This window comes from Hyaena hyaena, unplaced genomic scaffold, assembly GCF_003009895.1.
Source record: "Hyaena hyaena isolate Hyena2069 unplaced genomic scaffold, ASM300989v1 scaffold_61, whole genome shotgun sequence".
Classification (NCBI taxonomy): domain Eukaryota; kingdom Metazoa; phylum Chordata; class Mammalia; order Carnivora; family Hyaenidae; genus Hyaena; species Hyaena hyaena.
In genome coordinates, this window is record NW_024080693.1 from 1,792,740 (window position 1) to 1,811,736 (window position 18,997).

General features: G+C 39.0%; 1 protein-coding gene across 4 annotated transcripts in view; it reads right to left on the bottom strand.

Annotated features, from left to right (window-relative positions):
- Positions 1-18,997, bottom strand: part of DPY19L3 (dpy-19 like C-mannosyltransferase 3) — a 78,637-nt gene that overhangs the window by 25,017 nt on the left and 34,623 nt on the right. For all 4 annotated transcript variants that reach the window (XM_039231915.1, XM_039231914.1, XM_039231917.1 and 1 more), the window contains 5 exons: positions 18,209-18,354; positions 16,632-16,755; positions 15,955-16,089; positions 3,878-4,009; positions 1,716-1,817 (listed from right to left, as the gene is read on the bottom strand). In XM_039231915.1, the coding sequence (XP_039087846.1) occupies positions 1,716-1,817; positions 3,878-4,009; positions 15,955-16,089; positions 16,632-16,755; positions 18,209-18,354 (639 nt within the window). The remainder of the gene's footprint in view (positions 1-1,715; positions 1,818-3,877; positions 4,010-15,954; positions 16,090-16,631; positions 16,756-18,208; positions 18,355-18,997) is intronic.

The window sequence follows — 18,997 nt, forward strand, 5'->3', positions numbered from 1 at the left end:
CCTGCTATTTTCCCAATGAACACATACATTCAGTGTCCAGTTTCATAGGACTGTGTGTGTATGTGTGTTTATAGCAAATGTTCTCAATAGTTGTCAGAGCTGAGGAATTCTAACACAGGGACTTTTACACACCTTCCACCCCCTACCCCTTTTTAAAGCAGAATCATTTTTTCAACCTTATACTTATGTTCAACATGAAAATAGATAAAAGATGAGCTGCTTTGGTCTCAGGGAGAAGGAGATGGCTGAAGCCAGGTGAGTACAATTTTTTTGATCAGAAAACCAGTAATTTGATGATCTGAGACCTCAAGTAGAGATAGAACCCACAGGCCCTCTCTGGTTTTGGGGTCTCTGTCTGGAGACACAATTGATAGAAGACTCATTCACACAATGACACCTGAAGGCTCAGGGGTGACCCTCAGGGTGGACAAATACCAGTGCATATCATCAGGGATTATAATTTTAATTCACACCATTTTGTTTTTAATATATGCCTTACAAAAATCCATAAAACATAAGTGGGTCAAGAAATTCTGTCAAAAGGAAAATGAAGATAGAAAAGAAAGTAAGATGGATCCAGCAGTGAGGTTAGTACATAAAACATATTCACTAGAGATAAGCCACAAATCTGGGCTTACACATTCTACTAGCAAACGCAAAGGGAGACAAAAGCACAGGTCATAAGATTAAAATTAGTTGCTCAAAACAGATCCCAACACTCCTGAAACGGAGACTCAAGAGAAATTTTCCCCACGGGTACAGTGAAAACAGCAGAAACAGCAGGAGTCTCAAAGACGAATTTTCCCCAATTCCTCTCATTGTATGTAGTCGGCAAGACATCAAGTACAATTCAATAGATGTTATTCTTTGGAAAGTCAAGAATCAATGGTCCAGCTCTCTACTGGCTTCACCCAGGCACAGATGACTAAAGATCTAGAGTAGGGGAATGGATGAACTGCGTTATCTTTCAGCCAGGCTTTCAGAAATGCTGATTGCTCAGCTCAAATAAGCTTTTGAGAAGCACTGCACTGTGTGGGGTTTAAGAATACAGTGACAAGAACCTGGAGTGGAAGTGTTTAATGTGACCGAGTGAGTGAGAGTCAACAGACAGGAAGAGGGACTGCCATTCTCTTATGGGAGAGAAAGAGTCTGTCACGTAAATGCAGATGTCTCTGGTCCTGAAACCAGCTTGCTAGGAGGGGCACAATCAATTTCAATAAATCACTGTGGTTCTGACAGTGAAGCTAGTTTACTTATCCCTCTTCCTTTCTTTTGTTTTTAAGTAATATTCTATAACGGGGGGCTTGAATTGATGGCCCCGAGACCAAGAGTTGCACGCTTCACCAACCGAGCCAGCCAGGCTTTATTTATTAACTTAACCCTGCCAGTTTATTTATTAATTTAACCCAATAAAAATCATGTCATCTTTTTCTCTGTACCATCGTGCAAGAAAACGCTCTCTAAAAAGTAGAAGTTTTTAAATTTAGAGAAACATTTGCTTAATGCCTTTAGAGCTTAGCTTTAAAAAAGTTTAATTACTCACAAAGTGAGTTCAAGTTAGAGCACATTAAGAATGAGCAGAAATCAATGACTGAGATCAAGAAAATAACTGACAGAAACAAAGTGAAACTGAGATTGTTAAAAGGAGAAATGACCATTCTTTAGGTAACCTTTAGGTAACATTCAGTAAGTTAAATGTCATTTTATTAACCTACCTTAATAATGTTGTTGAGAAAAAGTGTCAAACATAAAACCGCAAATAAATGTAATAATAGTTTCCCAAGCCTGTTAAGGAAGCTTCCAGTTTTCAGATTTTTCTAGAAATGAAAACAGCTGAGTCTTAACTCTTAAATTACTTTATAAACATTTAAGATTAGATTACTTAAGGATTTAAAACATGAGATCATGCAACATACTGGTAATATATGTGCAAAATATCACCTACTTTTCATGAAGTTGCACGTCTTAATATTTGTAAATTTTGAATATAGTTGTAAATGAATCCCTTAATAATAAGCTTCCTATATCAGAAAACTGTCCTGGTCTTTTTTTCTTTTTCTTTTTTAAGACCTTTGCAGAGTATGGTGTCTGCCAGAAGGTACTCAGAACACAATGAATGAATGAATCTTGTGATCATTTACCCATTAATTCATGTATCACAGACAGAGCAAATTAAAGACCTACCAGCATAAAAAAAGATAAATTGTGCTCTCTGATCTATAATAGTTTTCTTAAAACTGTTAGATTAACTTTACAGATTACCAAATATAATAATATCTAATAATTCTGAAGAATTAAAAATGCATGGTATTTATTTAGAACTAAAGTTAGGAGGATGAATGAGAACTGCTGTTTTAGATCCTGTTTTTAAAAATCTTTGTGACAGCTTGCCCATGACAGGATTTCTTCTTCCTAAAGCAGAAAGTAAAACAGCTTCTTGATTTAAAAGTACTTATGAGAAATGTTTCTCATAATCTCATGCAACTTTAAGAGATTTAAATTAAAAACAAAAGATCAGTTCAATGTTTTCAGACGTGACACTCTAGGAAACGTCCCCTTATTTCTGAATGTATGTATCTGGATTCTTAAAATTCTCAGAGTTAATTTTTTGTTTTTTTTTACAAATAGTTTATTGTCAAATTAGTTTCCACATAACACTCAGTGCTCATCCCCACACGTGCCCTCCTCCATGCCCATCCCCCCTCCCCCCCACATCCATCAGTCCTCAGTTTTTGTCAGCATTCAAGAGTCTCTCATGGTTTGCCTCTCTCCCTTTCCCCCACCATTTCCGCCCTTCTTCTCCCCCTTGTTCCTCCGTCAAGTTCCTCCTAATCCTCCTATACGTGCAAACATATGATATTTGTCCTTCTCTGCCTGACTTATTTCGCTCAGCATAACACCCTCAGGGTCCATCCATGTGGCTACACATGGCCAGATTTCATTGTTTCTCATTGCCATGTAGTATTCCATGGTATAGATAAACCACATCTTCTTGATCCATTCATCTGTTGATGGACACTTAGGCTCTTTCCATGTTTTAGCTATTGTGGAGAGTGCTGCTATGAACATTGGGGTACATGTGCTCCTATGCCTCAGCATTTCTGTATCCCTTGGGTAAATTCCTAGCAGGGCTATTGCTGGGTCATAGGGGAGTTCTATTGTTAGTTTCCTGAGGAACCTCCACACTGTTTTCCAGAGGGGCTGTACCAGTTTACATTCCCACCAACAGTGTAGGAGGGTGCCAGTTTCTCCACATCCTCGCCAGCGTCTAGAGTTCTTCTCAGAGTTAATTTGAATTCACTTAAAAGTCAATACCATGATATGGAACAACGGGGTAGAGAGTAGTACTGCTGTATCACCAATATTAAAGTGTCCTGCAACTTGAGACTCGCTGGGATGAACATATGTCCCAAGAAACAAGTTCTTTTTACTCTTGAATTCACACACACACACACACACACACACACACACACACACACACAGTTAAACATTTTTTTCTTTTTTATTCAACTTTAAATCAATGGCATTCAAGTAAGCATCTCTGGCTAATCCCTGAACTGAGATTCCAATTCTCTAAGAAAAAAATAAATGTCAAAAGAAGGGATGGTGGGTCAGAAAGCCTGAAAACAGAAATGCTATACCATGCATAAAAACAAACAAAAACCCCAAAACCCTCCCCCAAAAAACCAAAAGCCAAAAACCAAAACCAAACCAAAAACCCCTAAATAATGGGTCTAGTGTTTTTCAGTGGGAATCTGGTCATAAATTTTCCTTTGTGTGCAGTATGAAAAATAAGGCCCAACCAGCCATACAATTTAAAAAAGCGTTTGCTTCAAGGACCAAAAAATAAAATAAAATAAAATAAAAAATGTCCTACCTGAAGTTTTCTTGCAATCAATACTGAAAGATTGAAACTGATCAGCAATGATCCAAGAATCATAGAATTAAAAAATTGAAGAATGCACACCAAGAGCAAGCCTGTCATTTGTATGCCATACAGCCATGTCGCCTGCAACAAGCAAAGATGAGACAGTTAAAAATGACTGTATCAGAAGAATACCTCATGCTGACCCGTGGGCAACTAGCCAGCTGGACATGTTTCAAGTTACAAATAAAGCAGAAAGCACACCTAGCTTCAAGTAATTCAATCTAAAAAACCCCAAAATGAAATCATATACATACTGTGTATTTACCTTCTAATATGCAGCATTTTTTAAAACCTTATAAAATTAATTAAAAAGGAAACAAACAGATAATATGAAGTAGAGGAAGCAGACAATGGCATAAGTATATTCTAGACATGGGCAAATGCAGTCTGCAATTTTCTTCTAAGTTCTTTTACAGTTGCTATCTACAATATCTTCTGGTATTCTGTTATTTCTGAATTAACCACACTCCAGAACTGTCCTATATTGCTTCATTTTCTCTGTGTGTGCACCTAATTCCAGTAGGCTGAGAGTCCCTCCTGGAGCAAGGCCTTCGACTTTCCACCTTGGGATGGGTGTGTGTGTGTGTGTGTGTGTGTGTGTGTCTGTCTGTCTAGCAGGTGGCACAGTACAACAGTCGAGAACACGACTGGGGTTGGGGAACCTGGGTGGCTCAGTTGGTTAAGCGTCTGACTTCGGCTCAGGTCATGATCTTGCAGTCAGCAGGTTTGAGCCCTGTGTTGGGCTCTGTGCTGACAGCTCGGAGCCTGGAGCCTGCTTCAGATTCTGTGTCTCCCTCTTTCTCTGCCCCTCCCCTGTTCATGCTGTCTGTCTCTCTCTCAAAAATAAACAAACATTAAAAAAAATTAAAAAACAAAAAGAACACGACTGGGGTCAAGAGCACCAGTGCTAGCGTGCACAGTCTGACATGAACCAGCTGTGTGACCTTAATGTGCTGGAACTGGCTCACCAGCAAAAGAGGGATGTTCATACCTTGCTCAGAGCTGCTGGGAGGCCTGGTGGAAGGACCGGATGTGGTAAAGTTTTAAAACGCCCAGCACATGATAAGCACTCACTAAAGACAGCTCTAGCTGTATAAGAATTGTTGACAGGTGGATATTGAAAGAAGCAAAACTTATCAACTTGAACACAGAAAATATGCCACAAAGAAAAAAAAATGACAGCCTCTAATAACGAGTTGATACTTTCTCTCCTCTTTGGGATTGGACAATTCCATATTCACATCGGCATATGAAAAATTGCACTTTTATTCAGCAGCAAACCAGATTTCCCTCATAGTTTTGTTTTCTTATCTTCAAAGGAAATGAACCTATATCAAGCATTTAGAAGGCAACACCCTGCAATGGTTCAGTGCTTTTGCTCGGTGTTCACACAAATGTGGATTTTAGGATTATAAAGACACGATATTTCATTCTAAAGGATTTAGAAAAGCCAGGAAAACTAAAAAAAAAGAAACAATAATGGATAGAAAAGTGGGTTCTAAAATAGAAATCCAATATTACCTACAGAAGTAATACTGATTTCATAGTGGTGGTAGGATATTTCATGTGGCATTCTCCTTAGTTCACATTATATTGTACCATTTTCTCACATCAATGACTGTTCTGTGAAAACTTAATTTTAAATGGTTACATAACATTCTACCATATGCCATAATTTGTCTGCCAGTGGATCATTTGTTTCCAGCTTTTTCTTTTATTGTTGAAATTAATGTTATTATGAACATCCTTTTGAAAAAATCCTAGATCATTGTATCTGATTACATTCATCCACCTTTAGCTGCGAGGGATCAGCTCCAGGGCCCTGGTGGGCTCTTGCCTACGCATGCCTGAAACCACAAACGCACTGACGGATCTGAACGGATACATGGTGTGTTTCCTCCTGTGCATACATACCTATGATAAAGTGTAACTTCTAAATTAGGCACAGTGAGAGATTAACAACGGTAACCAATAATAAAATAGAGCAATTATAACAATATACTATACAAAATTTATGTGAATATGGTCTCTCGCAAAATACCTTCTTATACTACACTCACCCTTTTTCTTGTATGATATAAAATGCCTACGTGATGAGATGAAGCGAGATGGGTGACGCAGGAGTTGTGACACTGACTTCTGACGTTCTCACTATAGATCAGAGGTGGATTATCTGCTACTCACCGTGGCTGACATATAACTGGAACCACGGATGGGGGGAGGGCTACTGTGGGTCCTTAATTTGTTCATTGTTGCATAGCTGGCATCTAAAACACCCCCACTAGGACAGTGGTGCTCAATAAATACTGGAGGGACAAATGAATGAATGCATTTCCTTAGGACAGATTCTTAAATGTACAATTACTGGATAGCTAAGAAATAGTTTTTCTTTTTTAATAGCTTTATTGAGATATAACTCATATGCCATAAAATTCACCTTTTTAAAGTGTACAGTTCCTGATTTGTAGTATTAATAGTTGTGCAAATATCCCAAAATCTAATTTTAAGATATCCTCCTCATCTCCCCAGTCCCCTCCAAATTCCACAGCCATTAGCTGTAACTCCTTTTTTCTTTTTTTTCCGTCCTCACTTCTTATTTCCTTCCTGTCATTCCTGTCCAACACTAATCTACTTTCTGCCTCTAAGGATTGGCAGAAAATCCAATGTCCTCTAGACATTCCATACAAATGGAACCACACAATGTTTCTTTTTGTGTGGTGGGCTTCATGGCACAGTGTTTTTTTTCAAGGTTCCTTCATGTTGTAGCATGTATCAGATTTCATTCTAAATTTTTATTGCTAAATAATATTCCAAGGTACCACATTTTGGTTACCTATTCATCAAGTGAGGGGCATCTGGTTATTTCCTCTTTCTGGCCATTCTGAATCACACTGCTATAAACATTCATGTACAAAATTTTATGTGGATGTATGTTTTCATTTCTCTTGGGTATGTACCTAGCGGTGGAATGGCTGGATCACATGGTAATTCTATGTTTAACACATGAGCCAATGCTAAATTGTTTTCCAAAGTGGCTGCACCATTCTATAATCCCTCCAGCAATGAGGATTCTAACGTCTTCACATCCTTGCCAACACTTGTTATCATCTGTCTTTCTTCTTGTTGTTTTTAGATTTTAGCCATCTGAATGAGGGTGAAATGGTATCTTATTTTGGTTTTGACTTGTTTCCCTAGTGAGTAATGATACTGAGCATCTTTTCATGTGCTTATTGGACATTTACATATCTTCTCCGGAGAAATCTCTATCCAATCTTTTGCCCATATCTTAGTATTGAAAGAGCTGAAAGAGTTCTTTATATATCCTGGAAGTGCCTTATCAGATATATGATTTGCAAATATTCTCTCTCATTTTATGAGCTGTCTTTTCACTCTGATGGTTTGTTTTGAAGCACAAAAGTTTTTAATTTTGATGAAGTCCAGTTCACCCATTTTTTCTTTAGTCACTTGTGCTTTTGGTGCTGATTCTTGCAAGAAGGCTTGGCCTACTCCAAGGTCATGAAGAATTATTCCTGTCTTCCACGTTTTATAGTTTAGCTCTTAAAGTAGGTCTATGCTGTACTTTGAGTGAATTATTGCGTATGTGGGGTGGTGTGGGGAGGGAGGGATCCAACTTCATTCTTTCACATGTGCATATCCAGTTATTCCAGCACCATTTGCTGAAAAGATCATTCTTTCTCCATAATTATCTTGGCTCCCTTGTTGAAAACCAATTGACTGTTTATTTCTGGTGAAGATTTATTTCTGGTCTCTCAATTTTATTCTACTGAGTTATGTCTATCCTCTACTAGTATCATATTGTCTCAGTTACTGAAGCTTGGAAGTAAGTTCTGAAACTGGAAAGTGTGAGTCTTCCAACTTTATTCCTCTTTATCATGGCTGTTTCAGCTATTCTGGGTTCTTTGAGTTTTCACATGAATTTTAAGATCGGCTTGTCAATTCCTGCAAAAAAAAAAAAAAATCTCCTGGGATTCTGAGAGGACTCGTGTTGAATCTGTACATCAATTTAGGGAGTGCTGCCATCTTAACAATAGTAAGTCTTCCAATCCATAAACATGAGTATCCTTCCAACTTATGTAGGGTCTTTATAACTTTCAGTGTTTTGTAGTTTGCAGCATAGCATAGAAGAAAGTTTGAATTCTTCTGTTCAGTTTATATGAGAGTATTTTATTCTTTTTGATGCTTTTCCTTCTAGGAAGCATTTGTATATTTTGCTCCCTTTCCTTTTGGAGTGTGAATATTTTTCTCGTTATCCTCTTTAAGTATAACAAATCACTCACGAATACAGTTTAAAAAAATAAGACAATTTTTTGTTTGCCTTTTTGAGTTATGGTGTTTTTTAGTGCTGCCAATTTTTGTGTCAAGTAGGCATAGTTCTAGGGGGAAAAAACAGTCTGTGTCACAAGATTGTATAGTTTTATAAATGTGATGTTATTCAAGCTTCATAAGAAACATTGCCAGTGAGCCACAGGAATGTAACATTAAGCAGTACTGCATAGAAGTCCTAAATCATCAGGGGCAGATCTGATGTTTGTTCTCAGATTTTGTTAGTCCAGTAGAGTTTAGAAATGAGGTAGCAGTACATGGAAAGAGCCTAAGTGTCCATCAACAGATGAATGGATCAAGAAGATGTGGTTTATCTATACCACGGAATACTACATGGCAATGAGAAACAATGAAATCTGGCCATGTGTAGCCACATGGATGGACCCTGAGGGTGTTATGCTGAGCGAAATAAGTCAGGCAGAGAAGGACAAATATCATATGTTTGCACGTATAGGAGGATTAGGAGGAACTTGACGGAGGAACAAGGGGGAGAAGAAGGGCGGAAATGGTGGGGGAAAGGGAGAGAGGCAAACCATGAGAGACTCTTGAATGCTGACAAAAACTGAGGACTGATGGATGTGGGGGGGAGGGAGGGATGGGCATGGAGGAGGGCACTTGTGGGGATGAGCACTGAGTGTTATATGGAAACTAGTATGACAATAAACTATTTGTAAAAAAAAAAAAAAAGAAAAGAAAATACAGTACTGGGGCACCTAGGTGGCTCAGTAGGTTAAGCGTCCGACTTCGGCTCAGGTCATGATCACACGGTTCTTCAGTTCGAGCCCCGAGTCGGGCTCTGTGCTGACTGCTAGCTCAGAGCCTACAGTCTGTTTCAGACTCCCTCTCTCTCTCTGAAACTTCCCTGCTCACGCTGTCTCTCTCTCTCTCAGAAAAAAATAAAACATTAAAAAATTTTAAAAGAAAAAAAAAAAGAAATGAGGTAGCAGTAATATATTCTTTCTATGTAGAGTAACTGGAGTTTTCTTCAGTGGATCTTACTCATACTCTCCATAATAATTTTTTAAACATTTTTTTAAAGTTTATTTTTGAGAGAGAGAGAGAGAGAGCAAGCGAGCGAGCATGAGCAGGGGAGGAGCAGAGAGAGAGGTAGACACAGAATCCAAAGCAGCTCCAGGCTCTGAGCTGCTCTGAGCTGTCAGCACACAGCCCAGAGCAGGTCAAAACTCACGAACCACGAGATCATGATCTAAGCTGAAGTTGGACACTTAACTGACTGAGCCACCCAGACGCCCCTCTCCATAATCATTTTTAATTAGCCATGGTTAACATCTGTGTAACATTTATAAAATACCAGGCAGTGTTGTTCTAAATGACTCAAATATATCAACTCACTCAAACCTAGGTGGTCTTATTCCAGAATCTGTGCTTTTAATTAACTACGCTATAATGCTGGCTAGAACAAGGACTCAAACCTTTGGTATCAAAATTAGTTGAGAAGGAGTTTTTAATGCTCCAAGGCTATTATGATGTCTTGCTAGAGGTTTGTTATTTTGCTTTTGAAATAACTAACTTTTAAGGTATTTTTAAAAAATATTTTCTTCATTTAAAATAATCTCTACACCCGACTTGGGGTTTGGACCCACAACCCTGAGATCAAGAGTCACATATTATACCAACTGAGCCAGCCAGGCACCCTAGGAACTAGCTTTTTATTTCACTGATTTTCTCTTGCTTTTATGTTTTCAATTTCATTGATTTTTGCTTTATTTTCTTCCTTTTGCTTGCCATGGTTTATTTTGTTCTTCTTTTTCTAGCTTCTTAAGGTAGGAGCTTAGATTACTGATTTCAGATTTTTCCTCTCTTTTAACGCGATACACTTCTCTCTTAGTGCTGCTTTAGCCATATCCTACAAGGTTTTTGATACATGGTTGCCTTTTCATTGTCATTGAGTTTAGTGTTATCTCAAGGGTTCCTCTTTGACCCATAGATTATTTAGAAGTATGTTGTTTCGTTTCTAAGTATTGGAATTTTTAAAAATCTTTCTGTACTGATTTCTAGTTTGACTTTATTCATTCAATCCCTTGGCTCTTCTGCTGCTGCTGGGTGTGGTGTTCTAGAAATATTCCTTGATGGTGTTAAGTACTATATCCTTAATGATTTTCCGTTTTATCCGTTGTTGAAAGAGGGGTATTGATGTCTTCAACTCTATTTGTGGATTTGTCTACTTCTCCTTTCAGTTGCCAGTTTTTGCTTTACACATTTTGTAGCTCTATCGTTTGGTGTACACATATTTAGGATTGCTATATCTTCTTGGTAGATTAACTTTTTGTCATTATATAATATCCCTTTTTGTCCTGGTAATTTTCTCTGCTCTGATACCTACTTTATCTCATATTAATATAGCTACTACTACTTTCTTTTGATTAATGTCTGCATAATGTTTTCTTTCTCCATCTGTTTTACTTCCAATTTACTTAATGTCGTTTGTTTGAAATAAGTTCTTGTGATGGGGCACCTGGGTGGCTCAGTCGGTTGAGCATCTGACTTCAGCTCAGGTCATGATCTCACGGTTCGTGGGTTCGAGCCCCGCGTCGGGCTCTATGCTGACAGCCAGCTCAGAGCCTGAAGCCTGTTTCAGTCTGTGACTCCCTCTCTCTCTGACCCTCCCCTGCTCACGCTGTCTCTTTCTCTCTCTCCTAGAAATAAATAAAATATTAAAAAAAAAAAAAACCACCTCTTTTAGCCATTTTTTAAGGTAGTTCCATGAGCAATAAACTGTTTTCCTTCATCTGAGAATGTTTTGATTTCCCCCTCTTCCATGAAGGATATTGTGTCGGGCACAGGACTCTGAGTTAACTGTTCTTTTCATTCAGGACCACTGTTTCTGATGAGAAACCTGCTGTCACTCAACTTAGCTTTCCCCTTTGGATAAATATCATTTTTCTCTGCTTTTAAGATTTCTTCTTTATCTTTTTTTTTTTTTTTTTTTTTTAAAGTAGGCTTAATGCCCAGCATGGAACCCAGTACCGGGCTTGAAATAACGACTCTGAGATCACGACCTGAGCTGAGATCAAGAGTTGGATGCTTAAGTGACTTAGCCACCCAAGTGCCCCTCTTCTTTATCTTTAGTCTTCAGAAGCTTGATTGTCATGTGTCTTGGCATGGATTTATTTGGTTTTATCCTGTTTGACATTAGCTCAGCTTCTTGATTCTGTAAGTTTCTATCTTTTGTGAAATTTGGGAAATTTTCAAACACTCTTTCAAAAAATACTTTTTTTCAGTCTCACACTCTCTCCTTTGGGGAATTTGATTATAAGAATATTAGAGTTTTTGTTATAGTCCCACAGGTTACCCGAGGCTGCTCACTTTTTTCTTCCAGTCTATTTTCTCTTGTTCAAATTATGTAATTTCTAAATTGTTCTATTTTCAAGTTCACTGTTTCTTTGTTTTTTTTTAAATTTTTAATGTTTGTTTTTGAGAGACAGGGAGAGACAGAGTGTGAGGTGGGGAGGAGCAGAGAGAGAGGGAGACACAGAATCTGAAGCAGGCTCCAGGCTCTGAGCTATCAACACAGAACCTGACATGGGGCTTGAATCCATGAGCTATGAGATCATGACCTGAGCTAAAGTAAGGTGCTTAACTGACTGAGCCGCCCAGGCGCCTCCCATTGGTTCTTTCCTCTGACCATCCCATCTTGCTGCTGAGTCCGTCTACTGAGTTTTTAATTTTTGTTACTAGAGTTGCTCAGCTCTGAAATTTCCATTTGCTCCTTATTTTTATCTTCTGTATGTTTGTTGCGAGCTTATATTTTTTCATTTGTTTCAAGTGTTTGTATGTGCTCAAGGAAACTTTTTTATAATGTCTGCTTTAAATTTCTTGTGAGATAATCCAACTTCTGTGTGCTGCTGTTGGCATCTGTCGATTGTCTCTTTTCACTCAAGAGAGATTTTCCCAGTTCTTAGTATAAGAAGCAATCTTCAATTGCATTGTATTATGTTACTGGACTCTGGATCTTACTTAAATTCGTGTGTCAGGGGGCCTCCTCTGACACTATACCAATGCCATGCCAGTGGTGGAAGGATGCTCTGTCATTATTTCCAGATGGATAGGATTTTTCACTTGGCCTCTGTTGATTTGGGGAGACAGGGGACAGAAGTGTCTCACTGTTGGGAGGTGGTGAATGCTCAGGCTCCCTACAAGGCTTCTGCTGATACCATCCTGGCTGGGAAGGGAAGGGATGCCTACCTACTGCTCCTCACACAGCCTTCACTGACACTGTTGGGGGTGGGGGGGGCGGTTGGGTGAAGGGAGCCTGTTACTTTTTTTTAATTTTTTAATATTTTCAAGTTTATTTATTTGAGAGAGAGACAGAGAGGGAGCACCTGTGGGGGAGGAATAGAGAGAGGGACAGACAGAGAGAGAGAATCCCAAGCGGGCTTTGCACTATCAGCACTGAGCCTGATGTGGGGCTCAAACTCATAAACTGAGATCATGACCTGAACAGAAATCAAGAGTCAGACACCCAACCAACTGAGCCATCCAGGTGCCCCAAGGCTTGTTGCTTCTGAATGGTGGTTAAAACCCCGGCTTCTCTCTTGGCCTTTCTGACACCATCCTGTCAGGGAGGGGAAGGGATATCTCACTACTACTGGATGAGGGCTGAAGGTTCTCCATGTGGCCTTCACTGGTGCTTCTGGGAGACAGTGAAAGCACTGCCTCCCCAGTAGATTTCTACTGACACAGCCCCAGTAGGCACTGAGGAGTATCTTATTACAGCTGGGTGAGGGTGGAAGTCTAGCTTCCCCACTGAACTTCTGCCAGTGGAGGTGGGAGTGAAGCTGTTGTTTTTTTCTGTGGTGTTTGGCTAAAGTACTACAATTAATGTCTAAAGGTTTTCTATCTTGCTGGAGATATCCTGCCTCCCCCTTTCTGGTCCTTCTGGCTTATCTTGGGACTTTTGATGGAGTCCACTGGGGTTTCCTGGTTGCTGACTTTTCCAGCACCTACTCTGGGATACAGGAGGCAAAAAGGAAATCCAGGGACCTCACTGGCATGTTCTTCCTCCAGTCACCAGGGCTGTAAGCAGCCTGCTTTCTTTTCTTCACCACATAAAATCTTCTCATGTTTGCTTTATATATATTGTCCAGGGTTTTTAGTTGTACTTAGTGGAAGGAATAGGGGGAAGTGCATTTACTCCATCTTGTCTGGAACCATATGGAAAATTTCCTATAAATTTTCTGTAAATTACTGTAAAATTTCCTCTTAGGTAGTGATCATTAATGGGTCTTGTTGTCTTCACAATGGGTTAATAAAACTTTATTAGCCTCCATATTCTTGGACTTTAATACAGTAAAAGCGTATGCTTTATAATACCAGCTGCTGTTTTGCTCTATAGTTTAAAAGCCTATACACATTTCTAAGTGAAACTTGAGCTTTTGATGGTTGCAGATTTTCTTTCCATTGACCATGAAAATATGACACATACTGAAGAGGATACTGCCTCCTGTCACCACATCAGGCTCGGAGTCTGCACTACCTTTTTCTGTACCAACTTTTCTGACTCTCCCATTTGACACGATCAGAGATCAGTGATTCCAATTTATAAAGACACGAAGGGTCCAAGAAGTTAAACCACCTGCCGAAATTCAAAGAGCTAACGATTTTCATACTTGATAACAGCAACTTGGGTTTACAACTCAGGATTCTTCCCTTACTAAGCTGTTCCTCCTTCAATTTTGATACTTACAATGACTACCACTAACATTAACATAGTTTCAACAATAAAAGTTTAACAAAGTGTAGCACTGAATATGACATAAATCAACTGTGTTATTCTTTAGTTTTGTGTGTGTGCGCGCACACGTGTGCCCATGTGCCAAAACTGTATCTTTTATTCTGTTGTCTATTTTAAAAGAATTTAAGAACACCAATCACATAGCTGATTGCTAATACTCTGAGGTATATCTTTCCAGAAACTTTTGTCACTTTCCCTATGTGTTTTACTTTTAAAAAAGAGACAGGGACAATTCTGGTTATGTAATATCTGTTACACTGACAGACCATGTTTATTTAATAATACTCTACTGCTATTGACTTAGGTTGTTTCCAGCTAGGTTTTTCTTATTACAGTACAACTAAAATGAACATGGTTGATTATTTCCTTAGCATAAATCTCTAGAGGTTAACGTGTCAGTGAAAGGGAAAGCACATTTTTAGACTTTTCTGTGAAATCACACTACAGAAGAGTTTTGTGTATTTGTTTTCAAAATACCTCAATGTGTTAACTTTTTATGTGAAAATGTACAGAGTTCTTTCGAAAGTACTTGTTGGAAAGGGAGGAAATGTGCTATTACATACAGAAAGAGAAAGAGAGAGAGAGCGAGCGAGCGAGCGAGCGCTGGCCCAGGAGTGTGGCCCAGAGGAACAGAGGCATTCAGGCTCCCCTTCCCCGAAGCCTACAAGTCACCATGACCAAAGAACAAAAAGTTACAAAACAGGAGAAGCAAATATAAACAGACTCATTTCATTTGTACACGAGGCTGTTCAAGGTGCCTGGAGTGCTAGAATTATTACCTAGTAGCATATGCATGCACTTTTCTCTCTCACACACACACACACACACACACACACACACACACACCACTTTACTTTGCTCTATCGACCTGCTTTCCTTCCTGTATTTTACCTTCATATCCCGCCCCCTCACACTCCATCCAAAGTCTATTCTTCTCATTTGTGGCCCAGCCCTAGCCTCCCATTTCTGTGAAAACTTTCAAGCCTAAAAAGAACCTTATTCTACATTTTAGCACTCCCCACTACTACAAATTAACCTTACAGACAGACATTAGGTTGTTCTAGTGGTCTATATCTTTATCTCCCATGCTGTAACAACCCCCCCTGAGGGTGGGACAATGTTTCATACGGGTGGCGATTCTCTGTTGTGCCTCTCCTATTCTAGCTGCCCAGGAAACGCACAATGGACAACTGCTGGCTGACTTTAATGTTTCCTAATTCAGGTTCAGTCAGTCTCTAACGATTGTTGCATTGCTTCTGACATGGAATAAATGAATGTGACTCTTCTGTATTCAACTCTATTGCTGCCTTAGAATCGGAGACAATACTTTGTTACACTGGGAGAATACTTAGTTACTGTTACTTAGGAACAACGAACAAATTTTAAAACATACACAATACATTAAACCACATCTCTGCACATGAAAAACACCTTGCTATTGAATGCAACAGCCCATACCGCTGTCACACACCGTGAGACACACGATGGCTTCCTTAAACTTGCCATTTCCCATGTGACCTCTGGCCAGGCACCAGGGATTCCCACACTTGTTAAATATAACTGCGAAAATTTTATGAAATACCACAGAAAGGTGTTGTATACCCATTGATTTCCTTGGGGGTAAAGGCAATACATCAGACATTTTACAAGAGCTATCTTCGATTTTAAAATTGAAGTCATCTCTATAAAGGACAATTGATCTAGACATCTAGACTCCATCTTTTAATGTAAAAGAAACAGAATCAAAGTTAAGATGGTCAAATGAGGCTGCACAGATTACTCGATGTCAGCGGGCCACAGCAGATTCATACGGTAGCTAAGAAACGGCTTCAACATCATTGCGAAGCACGCGTATCTCTGGGGCTCGCTCTGTGATACACAGCACTAAACGACAATGGTCTCCCCCGAGAGGAGAAGTGCAGCTCACCTTTGCTGCCGGCAGCATGTCCAAGGAGTCCAGGGTGAAGAGCACTAACGCCTGCATCAGCATCATAAATTGATTAAATTGCCATGTCAGACTAAAGAGAAAAGTTGATACGAAAATGGCAAGAAGTGTCAGCCTCTGTAAAGAGAAAGCCTTTGTATAATTTACATGTCTCTAGTAATAAGAAGCCTTGCAGACAAGTTTTCTCAAAAGCAGCCAATGTCTGTGTAAACCAAATAGAAAAACCATAAACTGTTGCTCTGAAAGCCCTTGCACTTGTTATTTAAGCTCTAACTATCCTAAAGTGACACGGTGCACAGAAATATTCACATAAGGTGCGTGTCCTAAACAGGATTATGGAGGCGATAATGCACCGAATCACATCTCAAAAGCAATGGCTTAAGAATTCTGACAGTTTCGCAGAAACTGTGTGTGGGTTTGCTGCAACTATTTAAGGGCAGATTATGTACAGTATAATTTTAACATCAAAAATGAAAACATTTTCTTTGCAAAGTAAGAGAGGGCTCAGGAGAAGAAAACTTCATTTAACTCGAGTTAAAACATTGGTCACGGAATAAGACTGCTCCCATGCAAGGGGGCACTATGCACGTCACTTTTTTTGAAGTTTCTTAGACAGAACTGGGGAGTTAAAAATATACATAAAGTATTATAAAACTTACCTCAGAAAGAGGCTGTAAGTTTGGTCTCAGGAAATACGTAATTGCTGCTATCTGAATTGCAAAGAATGGAAGAGCCCAATTCTCCCTCAAGGGGATGGTAAACTCAACTCTTGTAGTATCTATTCTGCACAGAGAAAACAAAAATGGCCAAAGTAATCATTTTTACTATAATTACCTGAAAAATTTCCTAAAGTGAAAGATATAGGACATTACAGATATTTAGATTCCGGTTATCAGTTCTCAACAATAATGATTTGTCCTCATCATTATTATCCCTGTAATGCCAACTTGCACTGAGAAAATTTAAGAACCTGTCCTCAGGTATGCAGCTAGCTAAGTGGTAGAACTGGGATCCAACCCAGGGCAGTGTGATTCTGAAACCCAGGAGTACCCATGCCTAACTGCCTTGAGTGTTTATTTCCCGCCAACTTCACGAATGCAAAACTGGCAACGTTTTGTATTCTCCCCATCTGTATTTCTCTAGTGCTTCAGTATGAGTCTTAAGTTTGTCGTTGGTGATACTTTTTGAAAGCTTCTTGTCCCTCTGGAATGTAAACCGCCAGAAGGCAAGTACAGTTGAGTTTTCACCTTTGTATACCAGGTACCAAAAGCATCCACACAAATACCGGACACTCAATCCATGTCTTTTATTTACTTTAATAAAACAACAAATTTGACTTTCATTGATTCATAGCAGGGATGATATGTTAACATGTTATGAGGCAGCATACTCTGGGTGTTTTCATACCCTGCATATGAATTCTGACCGAGACTTAGCTGGGTGTGTGTGTGTGTGTGTGAGACTTTATCAATATATAAATATACATGCCTTAACTTTTTAAGTAATGTGTGTGTGTGTGTGTGAAACTTAATCTTTTAAGCTTTAATTTTCTCATTGTTAAAATGGTGATAATAGTATCTACCCTATAGAGTTGTTAATATATATAAAGCATTTTGTAAAGTGGTTGGCATACAGTAAGCACTCAATAAGGGTATAATAAAAAGTAATTTGCTTAGGATTATAATATAAAATCAATATTAGAGCAAGTATTAAGACTTGTACTGAATACTGGTGTTGCTACTATAGATCAGGCAATAAATCAGTATATCTTGACTATTTTTTAAAATGCTATTTTGTGCTCTTGTATTTAGAATAATACATACTAATTAAGTAACATAAGAACTTCCTTGCATCTGAATAGTCCTTTGTGCTTTGTTAATTATGAGCAACACACAGCCCTATTAAGGTTAATAGTAAAGATATCATTAAACGTCTTTAAGAGATGAGATATGAGGCTGGAGAAATATTGATCACACATCAAACTGTAATAGAACTGGAATTATCATGGTGATTCTCTTGACCTATAATTTAATGTTCTGTTCCTCAGCTGGAAATATACACAAGCAGGACTTTCTACCTTGCTAAGTAAGACAAGTACACACCACTACATAAACCAAAGAGAAAATACTCTCCTATAAACAAATGTGGCAAAACAACTTCCTTTGAACTGGTAATGAAGTAACTTCATCTTAACTTCATCTTTGAAAGGGAGATGAGGAAACAGATTCCAACTCACCTATTTGTGACATACCAGAAAGCTGCCAGCAGTCCTGACAGCCATGTGCCACTAAGGAGCCAGCTGGTTATGTAAAGGGCTGTGACATAGATTGCCTGCAGTCCAAACAAGGTGTAAATATAAAAATAAACCGGCTCTAAATATTTCTGTAGAAAGGAACAATAAAAAATATTTATTACAGAAACCTTAATCCTTCTCACTGTCACTTTTTAAAAAATGACAGTAGAGGGGTGCCTGGCTGGCTCAGTCAGTAGAGCATGTGACTCTGTCTCTCTCTCTCTCTCTCTCTCTCTTTTTTTTAATGTTTATTTGTTTGAGAGAGAGAGAGAGAGAGAGAGAGAGAGAGAGAGGGAGGGAGAAAGAGAGAGAATCCCAAGCAGGCTCCGTGATGTCAGCAATGGAGCTCGATCTCATGAACCATGAGATCATGACCTGAGACAAAATCAAGAGTTGGCTGCTTAACTGCCTGAACCACCCAGGTGCACCAGAGCATGTGGACTCTTAATCACGGTCATGAGTTTAAGCCCCAAATTGGGTGTGGAGCCTACTTAAAAAAAATTTAAAAATCTATGACAGTGGCAATGTAATATTTGGAATCTTGGTGTTAATTACAAGCAATAAACATACATCAGTCCTTTCTGTGCAAAAATGTGTCAGCAGTCTTTCTTCCTCCCAGCAGAGTGGAAGAGGGAAATGAAGCCCTCGAGGCCTCTGGCTTCATTCTTTAGACAAACTTTACATCTACCTTTGCCCAAGACTGCCTTATTCACACAAAGTGGTCACTGTCAT